The 14,381-nt window shown below is 40.3% G+C and overlaps 1 protein-coding gene and 1 non-coding gene across 2 annotated transcripts in view; both read left to right on the forward strand.

The window, feature by feature from the left end:
* Window positions 1–14,381, forward strand: part of antxr2a (ANTXR cell adhesion molecule 2a) — a 198,644-nt gene that overhangs the window by 39,521 nt on the left and 144,742 nt on the right. Inside the window, exon 8 of the mRNA XM_080191187.1 lies at window positions 7,322–7,382. Coding sequence (XP_080047313.1) covers window positions 7,322–7,382 — 61 coding nt within the window. The remainder of the gene's footprint in view (window positions 1–7,321; window positions 7,383–14,381) is intronic.
* Window positions 10,640–10,775, forward strand: LOC145351148 (U4 spliceosomal RNA). Its single transcript, XR_013888332.1, has one exon. It is a non-coding gene; the product is annotated as a U4 spliceosomal RNA (small nuclear RNA).

A 14,381-nucleotide genomic window follows, 5' to 3' on the forward strand; every position in this document is an offset into this window, starting at 1 on the left:
AATCCATGATATCAGAAGGAGTATCAAGATTCCCTAGTGAGAGTCTTCCTGAGTGTCTTCGTAATCACAGATATTAGTGCCATTGAGATCTGACTCCTTATAAATTACAGGCTTCTTGGTAACATTAATGCATATATCCTGCCTGTAGGAGTGTAGCACACAAGGCAGTTTATATTGATTTCCTGTTAACTATTTGCTTATATAGGTGAATTAACCTTTACTATTTGTTCCATTCCTTGACCCTTGTGTTCCCACGAAGATCAAGCTGGAAAATTCAACATTGGACAATTTGACTCAATTCCATTGCATTTTACATACATCTGACAGTATACTGGGAATAACTAGTTTTCAGCTGCACTACCACACCATCCTTAACCACAACATTTGTTTCTTCCTTGCTTCATCAAGGCAATACAAATTTGGCTCAATGCATTCACTTCTTTCATCATTTACTATCTATTCTCATAATAATTAAGTGGGATTCCCAGCTGCATGTTATGACTAATCAGTACATTGTCAATTCAGACATGTTCACTCCATATTACAAAAGCCAGTTGGAATGAGTTGCTAAGTTGTATTGAATCTACCTTTTGATAAATTCCAGTCAGAAGCTATGATTTGCTTGAATGCTGCAATTTGAATTTGTGCACGTAAGAAACTAAACTTAGCATGAAAAGATATTGTTGAAAGTTTTTAAATCATTCACTAATAGATTGTTAAAAATGTTGCTTTGCATTTGGAATCCTTACTGTCATTTACATTAACCTGAGTCGACATGAAGGTGTTAATTTTAACTCCAAATGGGTTCTGGCCTGTAGCGGTGGATCATGTACAAATCACACTGAATTACTGGCAGGGTGCATTGATTTAGTTAAATGACTATTGGTCTACTTGTCCCAGGGACAGGTAGGAACAGATCAGACAGACAAGAACATCTGCCAACATGCAGGTAATCAGTGGAAAGAAGATTTCGAGAAGATCTTGCTGGAGGGAGCAGGGAGAGGAAATAAAGGCTGTGACCTTCCTTGTTCTGGTGACTTCCCTGCTCAAGAAGCAGCGGAAAGACCATCAAGATCCCATTGACATAACAGGATCCCAATTCGATTAAATTCTTTAGGCCATTGCCTACTTTAGGCAGCTGCTTCATCCGTTTGCAGAACTATACAGGTTACAATAAAAAATGGTGGGCAAGATCCATTTTGGTATCAGCAGATAGCCTGCAGATGGGCAAGATCAAAATCAACATAAGATTAGTCAAGTTTTGGTGCAGTTCTAATCTGAATTTATAGGCAAAGCACAACTTAGCATTAATTTTTCACTTAACTGTTGTGAGAACAGATAGTAAATGATGAAAGAATAAATGAATGCATTGAGCCAAATTTGTATTGCCTGGATTAAGTATGCTAACCAAATGTTCCGGTTAAGGATGGCGTGGCAATGTGTGGAATGCCACAAATTATAAATATATCATCTTGAGCCACTTGTAGAAGATGTCTGGCACGGCAATTGAATTGTTCCCTTGCAAATTAAACATTGTGGGAAATGCATAAGCAATAACACTGATAGTTGTGCTGGTGATTCACCACTTCAGTGAATTGAAGGGTTTGTAGATTTGTTGCATGATTTGTATATGTATTGTGCCAACATCTAGAATTTAGCATTATATTGGCAGATGAATGCTTAAGGTATATCTATGATATTCATCAGTTGTTTAACGCCGATGTTAATCTGTTTAATTTAGCCATGAGTTTCTGCTAAAATTAATCAGGAATGTGATATGAACATATTGAGCATTTGTCCTTTAACTTTTGAGGCTCTAACACTTTAGTGGTCATCAGTGTATCAAATTAAGCTTGGTTTGTGTCATGAATGGGACTTAAATGAGATTAATTTTAATGCTTATTTGTTTGGTCATACTCGTTATTTAATTCTTCAAACATAGGGTGGGATTTTCTGGCCCCTCACGGCATGTTTTCCAGCATCTGAGGCGGCTCACTATTGGCTGCTTGGGGGGATCTTCCTGTCCCGTTGAAGATTATGGTATTTTGTATGGCTCATCTCTTCCTCCATCAGGATGGGGGGTTGGGGTTTACCTTTGGCAGCACCAGCTGGAGTGGAAAATCCCATCCATGTGGTTTGAACTGTATAATGTTGAGAAGTTTATGCCAGCTTAAAAATTTCTGTTGCAGCTTAGATTTTAATGGAGTTTTGTGTTTCTTTTTATCGACTGGGAATCAGCCACTTAGAGCAGAGTGGGGCTGTTCTATGATGGAGTTAACTACATTGCTAGTGTGCATGTTCAGACTGTGTACAGTTTTAAAAGAAGTGAAGAATGAATTGTTAAAGAAGAGGGCAGATTGAGGCAACGTCCAGTGAAAATCCTTTGGGCTCATACCAGGTGGAAAAGAAATACAAAAGAATCCATTTTTCTGCAGTCCCATTCCTCATTTTGTTGAGCATTCCAGAACAGAAAGCAGGACAAAGTGGTAAATGTGAAATAAACAGATAATAAACAGTGGAAATGTGTCATATGTTTGGCCAAAGTCTGGTAAATGTAGATAATTAAGGCAAAATTGGGATTTTAAGATATATAAGCAGAATTAAGCCATTTGGCTCATCGAGTCTGCTTCACCATTCAATCATGGCTGCTAAGTTTCTCAGCTACTTTCTCCCTAAAACCTTTGATCCTTTACCAATCAAGGACCACCAGCTTCCAGTCCCCCTGCCATTAGAGTCGTCATAGAGGTTTACAGCAGGGAAACAGGCCCTTTGGCCCAACTTGTCCGTGCTGCCCTTTTTTTTGAAAATCCTAAGCTAATCCCAATTGCCCGCATTTGGCCCATATCCCTCTTTGTGAAAAAAATGCCCCTTTGGACACTTTTGTATCTCCACTTCACCTTAAACCTATGCCTCTAGTTTTAGAGTCCCCTACCTTTGGGAAAAGATATTGACTGTCTACCTTATCTGTCCCTCATTATTTTATGGATCTCTATAAGGTCACCCCTCAGCCTTCCAGAGAAAAAAGTTCCAGTCTATCCAGCCTCTCCTTATAACTCAAACCATTAAGTCCCGGTAGCACCCTAGTAAATCTTTTGTGCACTCTTTCTAGCTTAATAATATCCTTTCTGTTATAGGGTGACCAGAACTGCACACAGTATTCCTAGTGTGGCCTTGCCAATGTTTTGTACAACTTCAACAAGACACCCCAACTCCTGTATTCTCTCCCTGTGACACACACACACACACACACACACACGTTACTTACCTCTGCCCTGGATCACTCCCTGAACCTGGGACTCCAAGGGGTGTTCTTTTGACAGCAGCCACTGTCTCCCCAATGGCACTGCTGAGCACAAGACCTGCTGGTCTCTGATTGGGTAGGCAGGACATGCACTCTGGGGTCTTCATTCCAGGGAAGGCTTACCACTGCCTGACTGGCCTTCCTGAAAAGAACTCCCCAGCTACCAGGAGTCGCTCCCAATGTCTCAGCAAGATTCCTCGCCTAGAAGCAATGTGCCAAACCAACTAGTTTGTTTTTACATTTTGATTTTTGTTTCTACTCATATAATGTATTCAGTAGTTTATTTTTACTGAACTAAATCAGAAGTTTTGTATATTTTACTTTTTGTTTATGACTTTTAACCAGATCCATTTCTTAACCTTTTAACCATTCCAGTGGTTAGGTCTATTTTTAGAAATGCAGTTTCTTTGCTGAGATTCAGGCAAATTAAAAGGTAGTTATTTTTGATGGAAATAACTTCTTGTGGAAAATGAGGCTATGAATTTGTATTTAGAGAAATTCTATCAACATGAAGCTTGCCAAGCATCACAAAATTTGTCAGGTGGTTTAATATAATGCACTGCAGGTTTGATGGCCTAAGCTGCTCTTCCACAGTTAAAACAATGTTATTCTAATGCAAGTATATTATCCTGTTCAGTGCTGCGTTTGGTCACAGTGACAGCTTTATGTATCAAATACTTCAGTGGTGTTTGAAATGCAGTTATGGAATCTCTCAATATATAAACTCCAGCATTTTGGTTAATAAATCCAAGAGGGAGCTTGTATGTTGCAAGTAGCTGTGAACCTAGAGTAATATCTTGTGTGAAAATAATGGAGTGCAAAGGGCCAGTGTGATGCAATAGTCTCAGCAAATTAAAATAGTCGCTGCAAATGAGCAGTAAGAATGAGGCAATACATTTCAATGATGACGGTGGTCAATGTTTTATCCACAGCATATGGGTGAAAGTTAACATAGTGAATACTATTTGTATCAATAACTCCTAGAAATCTTTTGAGTACTCTCATGCATTTGGGGTCGATTTATGTGCTTTTCGATCTGTGTTTTCTTGTTAAACCTAAATTGCATTTGCTAAAATGCAGACTTGCATTTATGGTTGGGCAGAATTTTCCAATGTTTTTTCAGTCACATGGAGTGTGCTGCCAGCTTTTCCCCACCATATTTATTGATGCTTTGGAAAAAAGGGAATGGATGGATTGCTCACATTATGTTGGTGGGACGTGCTGTGGTGGGCACCCCGATTTAATAAATATGAAAAAGGTTAAATCCCTTCTGGGGCAGTGCCAGGATACTACCCAAGAATGACCCTCTATCCACTGGAGGTTGTGCTCACCTGAGCAGCGGATTCTTGGTGCGTGTCATGAGGGACCTATCGTGATTCATGATGTCATGCTGTCACGATGATGTGAATGGACAGTCTAATGTGGGGGACACATCAGGATGGGAACAACCCAGTGGGGAAATCCCACCGGTGGAAAAGCCGTTAGGGGGTCTCCCTGAAAACATGGGCGAAAAATTCCTCCATCCGTATGTCTGCAGCACTCGCCAAAAAGGCTTACAGTTGCTGAAGTACTTTTGAAATGTGAGCAATGTTGGAAACATGGTGGACAATTGGCATACAACAAACTTCTACAAACAGGAATGGAATAATCTGTTTTATCTGGATTATTGAGGGGTAAATGTTGGCCGGAACACCGGGGAGAATGCCACAGCCCTCCTTTTGAAGAGTGTGAAGGGATTTGACACCATATCCAAAAGATGGCACCTCCAGCAGTGCATCATTAGAACTGCATTGAATTGTCAGCCTGGATTTTGCAGTCGGGGGGCTGAGCTATGAAGTTCAAACTGTTAACATTGATCCATCTTTGAGCCGAACCACCAGAGAACCTGACTCTAAATTTACAAGAAAATTAGACTTGAAGTAAGTTGTCAATGTAAATCTACCTTATTGCAAACAGCCATCCTAAGCATGTATACTACAATAACCTGTAACTCTTTCACTACTGCCCAACATACGATATTTAAGTAGCCCTTTGGTTCTTCCCATCCATCTCCATACTACTGAACATCAGAGATACTCCCTAATTGCCAGCTGCAACTGTTGTCACACTAAAGTTACTTTGTTCTATTGTTCCTTCAGACATAACCAAGCTCTGTCATGCATATTCATAATTCATGAAAGATTTCGCAGACAGAACAGACATTAGTGATTTCTGATGTTCTGTGGCATCTTTGTACCTCTTTGCTACCTTCTATTAAATCATGACAGTAAGGGATGCTGCAAGCAATGATGAGTACTTTCCGAGGTTTGAGAATGGAAGCGTAGGATATTGCAACTGGTAAATTTATTCCTAAAATGTAGGAACTTTTAAAAGCTTTTTACTGTGTTTAACTTTCAACACTATCCTGATTTGGAAATGTATCTCTGTTCATTGCAGGAAATGCTGCAGCCTCTCTGGTTCATGTGGTCTCCTGTAATATTGTTTCTTCAATTTAAAATCTCCCTTTTGACAGAATGCACCTGACATTCTTGATTGGTTGGGCAACCCAGAGGCAGAATGCCAATGTTGTGGCTGAGTTAAAGAGCCACAGTTAAACCCAGCAATTAGTTAATCAGGTTCCCAAACTGAAAATTGTTCCTGCGTTCCCGCAGGGAATAAGCTCAGAACGTTCAGCCCTTTAAATCCAAAAGTTAGCTTTGTACAGGCAGCATGCTGGCACAGTGGTTAGTGCTGCTGCCTCACAGCACCAGGGATCCAGGTTCAGTTCCGGCCTTGGGTCACTGTCTGTGTGGTGTTTGCACATTCTCCCTGTGTCTGTGTGGATTTCCTCTGGGTGCTCTGGTTTCCTCTCACAACCCAAAGACGTGCGGGTTTGGTTGCTTGGCCATGCTAAATTGACACTAGTGTCAGGGGATTAGCAAGGTAAATATGTGGGGTTGTGGTGGGATTGTGTTAGTACAGACTCCATGGGCTGAATGGCCTCTTTCTGTACTGTAGGGATGCTATGATTCTACTCTATATTTCCATTAGAATGCAAAATCAGCGAAATTCAGATAAAGATCGAGTATTGCAGGAGAAGAATATTTTTGGCATCATTGAACCTTCAGTTTGTTTTCCAGTGTGTTCTACAAACCCGTAGATTCTATTTAGATAGATTTGTGAGAAATCAGAAGATTATGTGGCTAGTGGGCAAGTTTCTTCAGAATCACTTTAGCCAACTGACTTGATTAACTTGTTCTGAAAATAGTTTTGTCCAAATAACTTCTGAAATTGGCTTTGTGGTTACAGCTAAATATAACACTATGTAACATGTGGGCACAGTTTAACTGCAGGCGTGGAATGGGTGTACAGGCAGTGAGTGGAGCACTGGCGGTAGGCCCAAGCTAATTATCACAGCTCGGCTGAGCATCCCGCTGCAGCTCACAGCTTCCCAGAGTGTTAATGGGGAAGTGTGCACTCACTGTGGTGGGCCTTCTCTAAAAGAGGTGACACAGGCTCCTGCTGGCACTCCAGATGATGGGTGAGACCCCATTGCCTCTGTTAAATACTATGCTTGGCATCAGATCCCTGGCATAACACCCAGTGCAGCCTGTGATCTTACTGGATTTGTCAATTCACTAAAGGTTGCATTATGGAGTCATAGTTATATTTTTCACCCTCTTTTTCTCCTTTCACCCACCCTAGAAATTTTGTTCTTTTAACGACCACCTGGTGTTACATAGTGTCTTTAATATTGTAGAGCATTGCGAGGCCCTTCACAGGTGTATAACAAAACGAGTCCCAAAAGGTGAAATTAGGACACAGCAAAATGCTTGATCACAAGGTGTCTTTCAAACAGACTCAGAACAAGGTGGAGCGGTTGTTGTATGAGAGAGCTTCTTTTGATAATGTTGACATGTTCTTATAAATTATTACTTGACAGTAGGTTGAAAAATGACGTGCATATCTTGAAACACATGTTTAACTCCTGTGTTTTATTTCCTTTTATTTATTAGCTTTTTTCTTAAATTTAAATTGTAGATTTTAAAGAAATCATGCACTGAAGTTTTGCACGTGGAGCCATCTAGTGTATGTGCTGGACGTAAGTAAATGCGCTCACAGTGCGTTGAAGAGATTAAATGCTGGATTGTCCGATTTATAGGATAAAAATGAAACATTCTGAATGAGGGGCAGTTTAGGGGAGATATGAAGGAATGAATTAGGAGCAACAGTGGGCCATTTGGCCCCTTAAGCCTGCCTGTCATTTAATAAGATAACACTGATCTAACAACTCCGCATTCTGTCTACCTCTAATAACCTTTGATTTCCTTGTTAGTCAAGAATCTATCTGCCTGTATGTTTAAAAATATTCATTGATCCTGCCTCTACTGATCTCTGGGGAAGAGTGTTCCAATCACTCACAGCACTTTGAGTGAAAGAATGTCCTTCTCATTGCCTTCTCAAGTGGGAGACACCTTACTTTGAGACTGTGTTCCCTATTCACACTTTTCCACATGGGTAATCATCCTTTCAGCATCAACCCTGTCAAGTCCCCTCAGGATTTTGTATTTGTCAATACAAGTAATTTAGTTGTAATACAGTAATTTACAAGGATGTTGCCAGGACTTAAGGGACTGAGTTACAGGGAGAGAGGTCGGGCTAGGATCTTTCTCTTTGGAGAGTAGGAGACTGAGGGGTGATCTTATAGAGGTGTGCAAGATCATGAGAGACACGGGTAGGGTGCATGCATTCAGTCTTTTCCCAGGGCTGGGTAATCAAGTAATAGAGGGCATAGGCTTAAATTAAGAGGGGAAAGAATTAATGGGAATCTAAGGAGTAATCTTTTGAACTGGGGGTGGTACATATGTGGAATGAATTACTGGAGGAAGTGGTTGAGGCAGGGACATTCAACAACATTTAAAAGGCATTTGGACAAAGACATGCTTAGGAAAGCTTTAAGGAGATATGGGCCAAATGCATGCAAATGGGGTTGGCTTAGATGGGCATTTTGGTTGGCATGGACCAGTTTGGGCTGAAGGGTCTGTCTCTGTGCCATTGATTTTTTTGATTCTAGGAAGATTATCTCTCAATCTTTGAAACCCCCTGCCATGTCCACGTAACCTTATTTATTTATTCAATTAATTAATAATTTAGAACCATAGCCATTCAGCCCATTGAGTCTGCCCAGACTATCTGAACGAGCATCTTACCCAGGTCCACCCCTGCCCTATCTCCTTAACTCAATCTATCAACCTACACATCTTGGGACACTAAAGGACAATTTAGCATGGCCAATTAACCTAGCCTGCACATCTTTGGACTGTGGGAAGAAATGGAGCACCTGGATGAAACCCATGCAGACACTGGGAGAATGTGCAAGCTCCTTACTGTCACCCAAGGCTGGAATCAAACCAGGGTCTCTGGCATCATGAGGTAACAGTGCTAACCATCATGTGCCCTTTAGTAAAGTATTTACAAGTTATAGTTTCAAAGCTCAAAAGCAAAAGACAAAAGTCTACCAGCTACTGGAGGTTTAAAAAAAAAAGGAATATCTCTTTTTGCCCACTTGCACTAAATTCCTGACTTTGGCACTCAGCTTAAAAGCCTGCTGCTCCCAGGTCACTGTGCACCATATAACATTTTGTGGTTTGCAGTCTTGGATCATCTGCCTGTTCATAAAACTTTGGTTACTATTGCTTTGCCAGTTTTCTTTTTAATATGTACTATTTTCTTCTGTAGCCATAATACTGTTCTCATTCCTCTGGAGACTGGTAACATTTAAAAAGAAATTTAAACTTCCAGTTAATAGCTGAATAGGATGACTTTACAAGATTCACGTTCTAAAACCCTTAGTGTAATAAATAACAAAAAAATCCCTATTGACTACATCCCATTTTCTTTTTGTAGGCACCTTATACTTTTAACTACAGAAGGAATACTTTTCATATTTTTCTCACTCTTCATAAAATCACAGTGTTCATTGCAACAGTCCACAGTTGCCCCCAACTTCCAATGAGTTTGCATTTCCTTGTTTTGAGTAGAAAACTTAAATGACTGCCTCCATGCAAACGGTCTTCAGGCATTGTCTCCAAGCATATATCCCTGGCACCTTCTACCCAATAAAGCAAACTAAGCCTTTCTTTGTTCATTAACAATCAAACTACCCAGGCTTACTGTGAGGCAGACTTCAGAACAGGTCACATGAATCCCCACATTTTCATTGAATCATAGAATCTTAAGTGCAGAAGGAGGCCTTTCAGCCCATTGAGTCTGCACCAATCACAATCCCAAGCATGCTCTATCCCTATAATCCCATGCATTTACCCTGACTAGTCCCCTAAGACTCTAAGGGCGATTTAGAATGGCCAATCCGCCTAACTTGCACATCTTTGGACTGTGGAAGGAAACCGGAGCACCTGGAGGAAACCCATGCAGTCACGGGGAGAATGTGCAAACTCCACCCAGTATCCAAGCCGGGAAATGAACCCGGGTCCCTGGCGTTGTGAGGCAGCAGTGCTTGTCACTGTGCTGCCCCCAAATTTTGCTTTAAATTAGAAAAAACACTCCTAAAAAATAGGATGGAATTCTCCCAAGCCCCTGCCAGCAGGTTCAATAGCGGCCGGTGAGGGGGTTAGAATCTGCTGGCAGGCCCAGCAGTCAGATTTATGCTGGTATGAATTTACAGTGGGATCTTCCGCTGGTGTCTGCCATGACAGATCAGCAAATCTGCCAGAGGTTGGCATGAACATCATTTGCATCCCGTTAAAGGTCTGACCGTCCAATTCTCAGCGGCTCCAGCGGGAAAATATGCTGGTATTCCAAACGTGTTTTGCAATGTGGTATGGAGATATCAGGACTCACTTGAACTATGCCAGGGCTGATGGAAGCTGATGATAGCGCTGGAACACCACAGCAGTGGATTTGGTTGTTGGGAGGAGGGAGTATCTACAGGTGGACCTTCCAGATTTGGTGTCTTGGAGGAAGTCTATCTTCCAGCCTCGGACTGCTTCCAGAGATCTAGCTTCATTTTCAGATGTCCACCTTCTTCCTTCAATAGTGGGTCAGTGATGCTGGGCACTTTTTCAATATGGCACCCAGATAGGATGGTGGACTACATGCCATCAGGCCTGTCCTACCATGGAGTGTGGTACAAAACACTAGGTCACATTATTAATGAGGTTGGGGCCAGATGATTAGGTGCATTTTCCTGCTGGCCTCCACAGTGGGAAGCACTCCACGTTTCCACCCCTGCTATTCCCAGAATGCAACAGTTCTGCCCATAATATTACAACAGTCATAACTGTAACACCTCCACCTAAAGAATGAAAAGCCATCACCATAGTATAACGATTTGTAACATTCAATGCACTTAGTGGCAGCATCATAGCCAATGAGGTTTAACCAAGGTGCAATTATTGCTTATTGAAAACTTTTCCCAATATCCTGCTATGGTAACTGGCAATAAAGTCAACAAATTACTTTTACTGTAAGTAGTAAGTTATGTATTTCCCCGTACTCTATGTTTTCCACTAAACAGTTATTCTTGGCAGCATCATGGTATTCAATCTGTATCAATAAAATAAAGTATTTTTACAGTGATTCTTCCTCTCCGGCGATGGCAATGTAGTTTCATTGCTAGTGGTGCCTTTCTCATGATGATTACAGTCATGTTTTCACGTCCTTGATTCAAAGATGGCACAATTGACTCAATTTGGGAACTTTTGACAAGTACAATATTACTAACTTCTGATAATCTATTTAGTCTTTGAATACCAGCAAATACAAGTTGTAGACTCAAGAAATTCCTGATGGAATGCTTTCTCCCCTCTGAATTCAGTATTTCCTTTAGTTCTTCTTTGAAACCAGTTTTCACATTGTTATCAGATTTTTTAACTTGGCCTTTGGATCACACTATTCAGATTTTTCTTCTGATCTCCATTCTCTTTTCAGAGACATAGGTTCTGTAATGGCCACATTTGGGGGGGGAAAAGATCTCAGCTAACTAAGTATCTGAGTTGTCTTCTCCTGTTTCAATGCTTAATGTTGATTTTCCTTTTGTTGTTTTAAGAATCTTGTTGAGATATTCTTTTTTGATTAGTCTCTACGCTCTTTCTGTTTCTGGTCTTTCCATTCAGAACCGTCAACAAAGATCGCCAAATGATTCTTCTTGAAGACTTTTGTGTGAAAGTACTTTGCATTTAATTGATCCTATAAGAGCAATATTATTTTAATTTTTTTATTTTAAAGGGTGTTTTAATTTAATGCAGTAGAAACAAGGCACAGGACAGCAATAGGGAAATACCAAATTCAGTTAATTATGCATGATGTGAGTGCTGGTACCTGGGATACAACCTCCTCTCTCGACTCCTCCACAATTGGTAAATTATCAGACTCCTTATCTGATATTCAGTATCAAGTGAAGAGAAATTTTCTCACATTAAATACTACTAAGAGTGAAACATTATTTTTGACCCTTGCTTTGGACACTGTTACTTAATTATTGACTCCATCCCTCTCCTTGCCAATAGTCTTGGGTAGGCCATCCTGTCCCAACATATGGCCCAAATTTTCGCAAAGAAGGAAAGGCCTCAAACCTCAGCCCACATGATGTAAGATTCCAAGTTCTGAACACAGCATCCTGTATTTTCATTAGTGGGTGTTGGTGGTACAGAGGTTGTGGCTCATTTAAAAGTGCGAGGAAGTTCAAAAGTTAGAAGCAAATTTTGTCGTCAAAGTTTCTGAAATATGGTTCATGCGATTTAGGATTTTGAAGAAAAGGTTTAAATTTACCACAGTTCCTTGGAGAGGTTAGAAATCCTTTTTGGGACTATTAAGAGCAGACGTCGATATGCTTAACAAGTGGATAAGGTCTATGGAACTGTTAAACTCGCAGATTATTTAAATACTCTTCAATGATAACCCTGGGGCTTCCGTCAATAAACAAATATTGAAATTGCAAGCACTGAATTTTTTCAACTGGGGCTTTTTCTTTCCCCGCAAAATTTGAAGTATTCATGACGCTTGACTACTTTTACAATCTATCATTGTTGCACTGGGGGATTCGTAAATTCACAGCTTGATTGACAGCTCCAAGTGTTATAAAGGGATTAATTGTCTTTGATGTGGGGCTATCAGTACAGATGTTGGTTTTTATACAGGATCAACTACTTGAAGGAATTTAAATGTATTGAATAGGCTTTTATTATGTTTTTTTTAATGTAGTAAAGTTGTGGCGAGTAACTCACTCCCTGACTTCCCAAAGCTTGTCTGCCATCTACAAAGCACAAGTTTGTAGTGTGATGAAATACTCTTTTCTTGGCTGGTAGAGTATAGCTCCATTAACACACAAGAAGTTCAACACTATCCAAAGCAGCAGCTTGATTGGCATTCCTTCTACAAACTTTCAGTCCTACTGAAGCACTGCTGGAACTCTCCAAGCCTTCTTCAACAGCACCCATTCATACCCACGGCCACTACCATCTAGAAAGGGAAGGGCAGAAGACGCATGGGAAACCACCACCTAGAAGTTCCCCTCCAAGTCACTCACTATCCTTACTTGGAAATATATCACTGTTTCTTCACTGTCGCTGGGCCTGAATCCTGGACTCAAACTCACCTACCAGCACTATGGGTCTACCTACCACAGGAATTGAAGCAGTTCAAGAAGGTGGCTTGCGGCCACCTTCCCAAGGACCATTAAGGATGGGCAATAAATGTTGGTCTAGCCAGCAACACCCATATTCTGCAAAAAATGAATTGAGAAAATGAGCTGACTTGGATGCTTTATGATGCTAATGGTGCCATGTTACTGTAAACTGTTGCAAAGGAAGTGTGGAGATGGGGACAAATGAATATATTGGGGTTACGAAATTGGTTTTGGGGATGGAATGGCATGGGAACAAAGGAATTGAGAATGGCACAGGAAGAGGGGAATGGCCTTGGATGATACAATTCAGATGAAAGGGATTGAATAAGTATGGCAAGGAAAGGATGGTATAGGATGGGAATTTGTTGCAATAATAAAAATATTGGCTTCACCACAAATATTTTGCAGGCCTCTGCTAGCATTACAAGACTCTGAATCACTACTCATCCCATTTCTATTTGGTAAATTATATCCAAATACATCAAGGATGCTTCAAGACGTAGCCTCCAGCTATATCCTGAATCTTCATGTGAGAATAAACAGAAGCATACTTATTCCACCAGGAAGTACAGATTAATTCAAGGTGGACAGCATGTAATTAAATGTGGACAGGAAGAATGAGTAATAATGGAATAATATATTGGGCAGTTCAGGGGATGTACAGCAAACTGCACAAGACAAGGCTCAGGATTCACTGAGAAAAGGAATGTATTTCATAATGGGGGAGGGGAGAAGTACCCAATCTGCAAAAATTAGCAATTTATGAATGGAAATTGGTAAAATCTGATTTGAAACTTCTCTATCTTTTCAATAAATGTGTACAGATGCTTTTGTTTTGCAGGTTAAGGTTGCTTTTAGATGACTAACTTTGCATCAAAGAAAATTGATTTATTTCTTTTATACTAATTGTAATAGAATGCAATTGTTGTGCAAAGCTGTTTCTGAAAGCTGACTTGTTGGATAACTTAGGAAGTTTATACATTTCTCATGTTCGTGTTTGGATAGATGTCTGTGCTGTCCAAATATTTGACACTCATTTGCTTGGGAGTGAGAACTTTTGAACATCCATAAGCATGAATGTGCTGAGTATGGATGCTCCTGCTTGTTTAATATTGCTACATGATGTAGATAACTTTGACTTGGGTTGGTAGTTTAAACCCATCAGAATTGTTATTCCAGCTGCCTGGAAAACATCTTTTCCCATTTTCAATCCCATTGTTGGTCAGGAGAAAAGTATTTTAGCTAGCTGATTGCAATATTATCCAAAGATAAAAGTAATCTTTGTGACATGTAGCCGATTACTATTACTCCCTAAGTTGTGCTTTGTATTTGTTATCTAGCAATTTCACATCAGTAATTGTAGTTGAATGGAAGCCTGATTCAATTGTGGAATAAGTTTGGTTATTTTAACTTATACATGGAGAGCAATCATTTTAGCTTACCATTGGTCTAGTA

Source organism: Carcharhinus amblyrhynchos, chromosome 1 (assembly GCF_965287045.1).
Source record: "Carcharhinus amblyrhynchos chromosome 1, sCarAmb.v2.hapA, whole genome shotgun sequence".
In the NCBI taxonomy this organism is placed as follows: domain Eukaryota; kingdom Metazoa; phylum Chordata; class Chondrichthyes; order Carcharhiniformes; family Carcharhinidae; genus Carcharhinus; species Carcharhinus amblyrhynchos.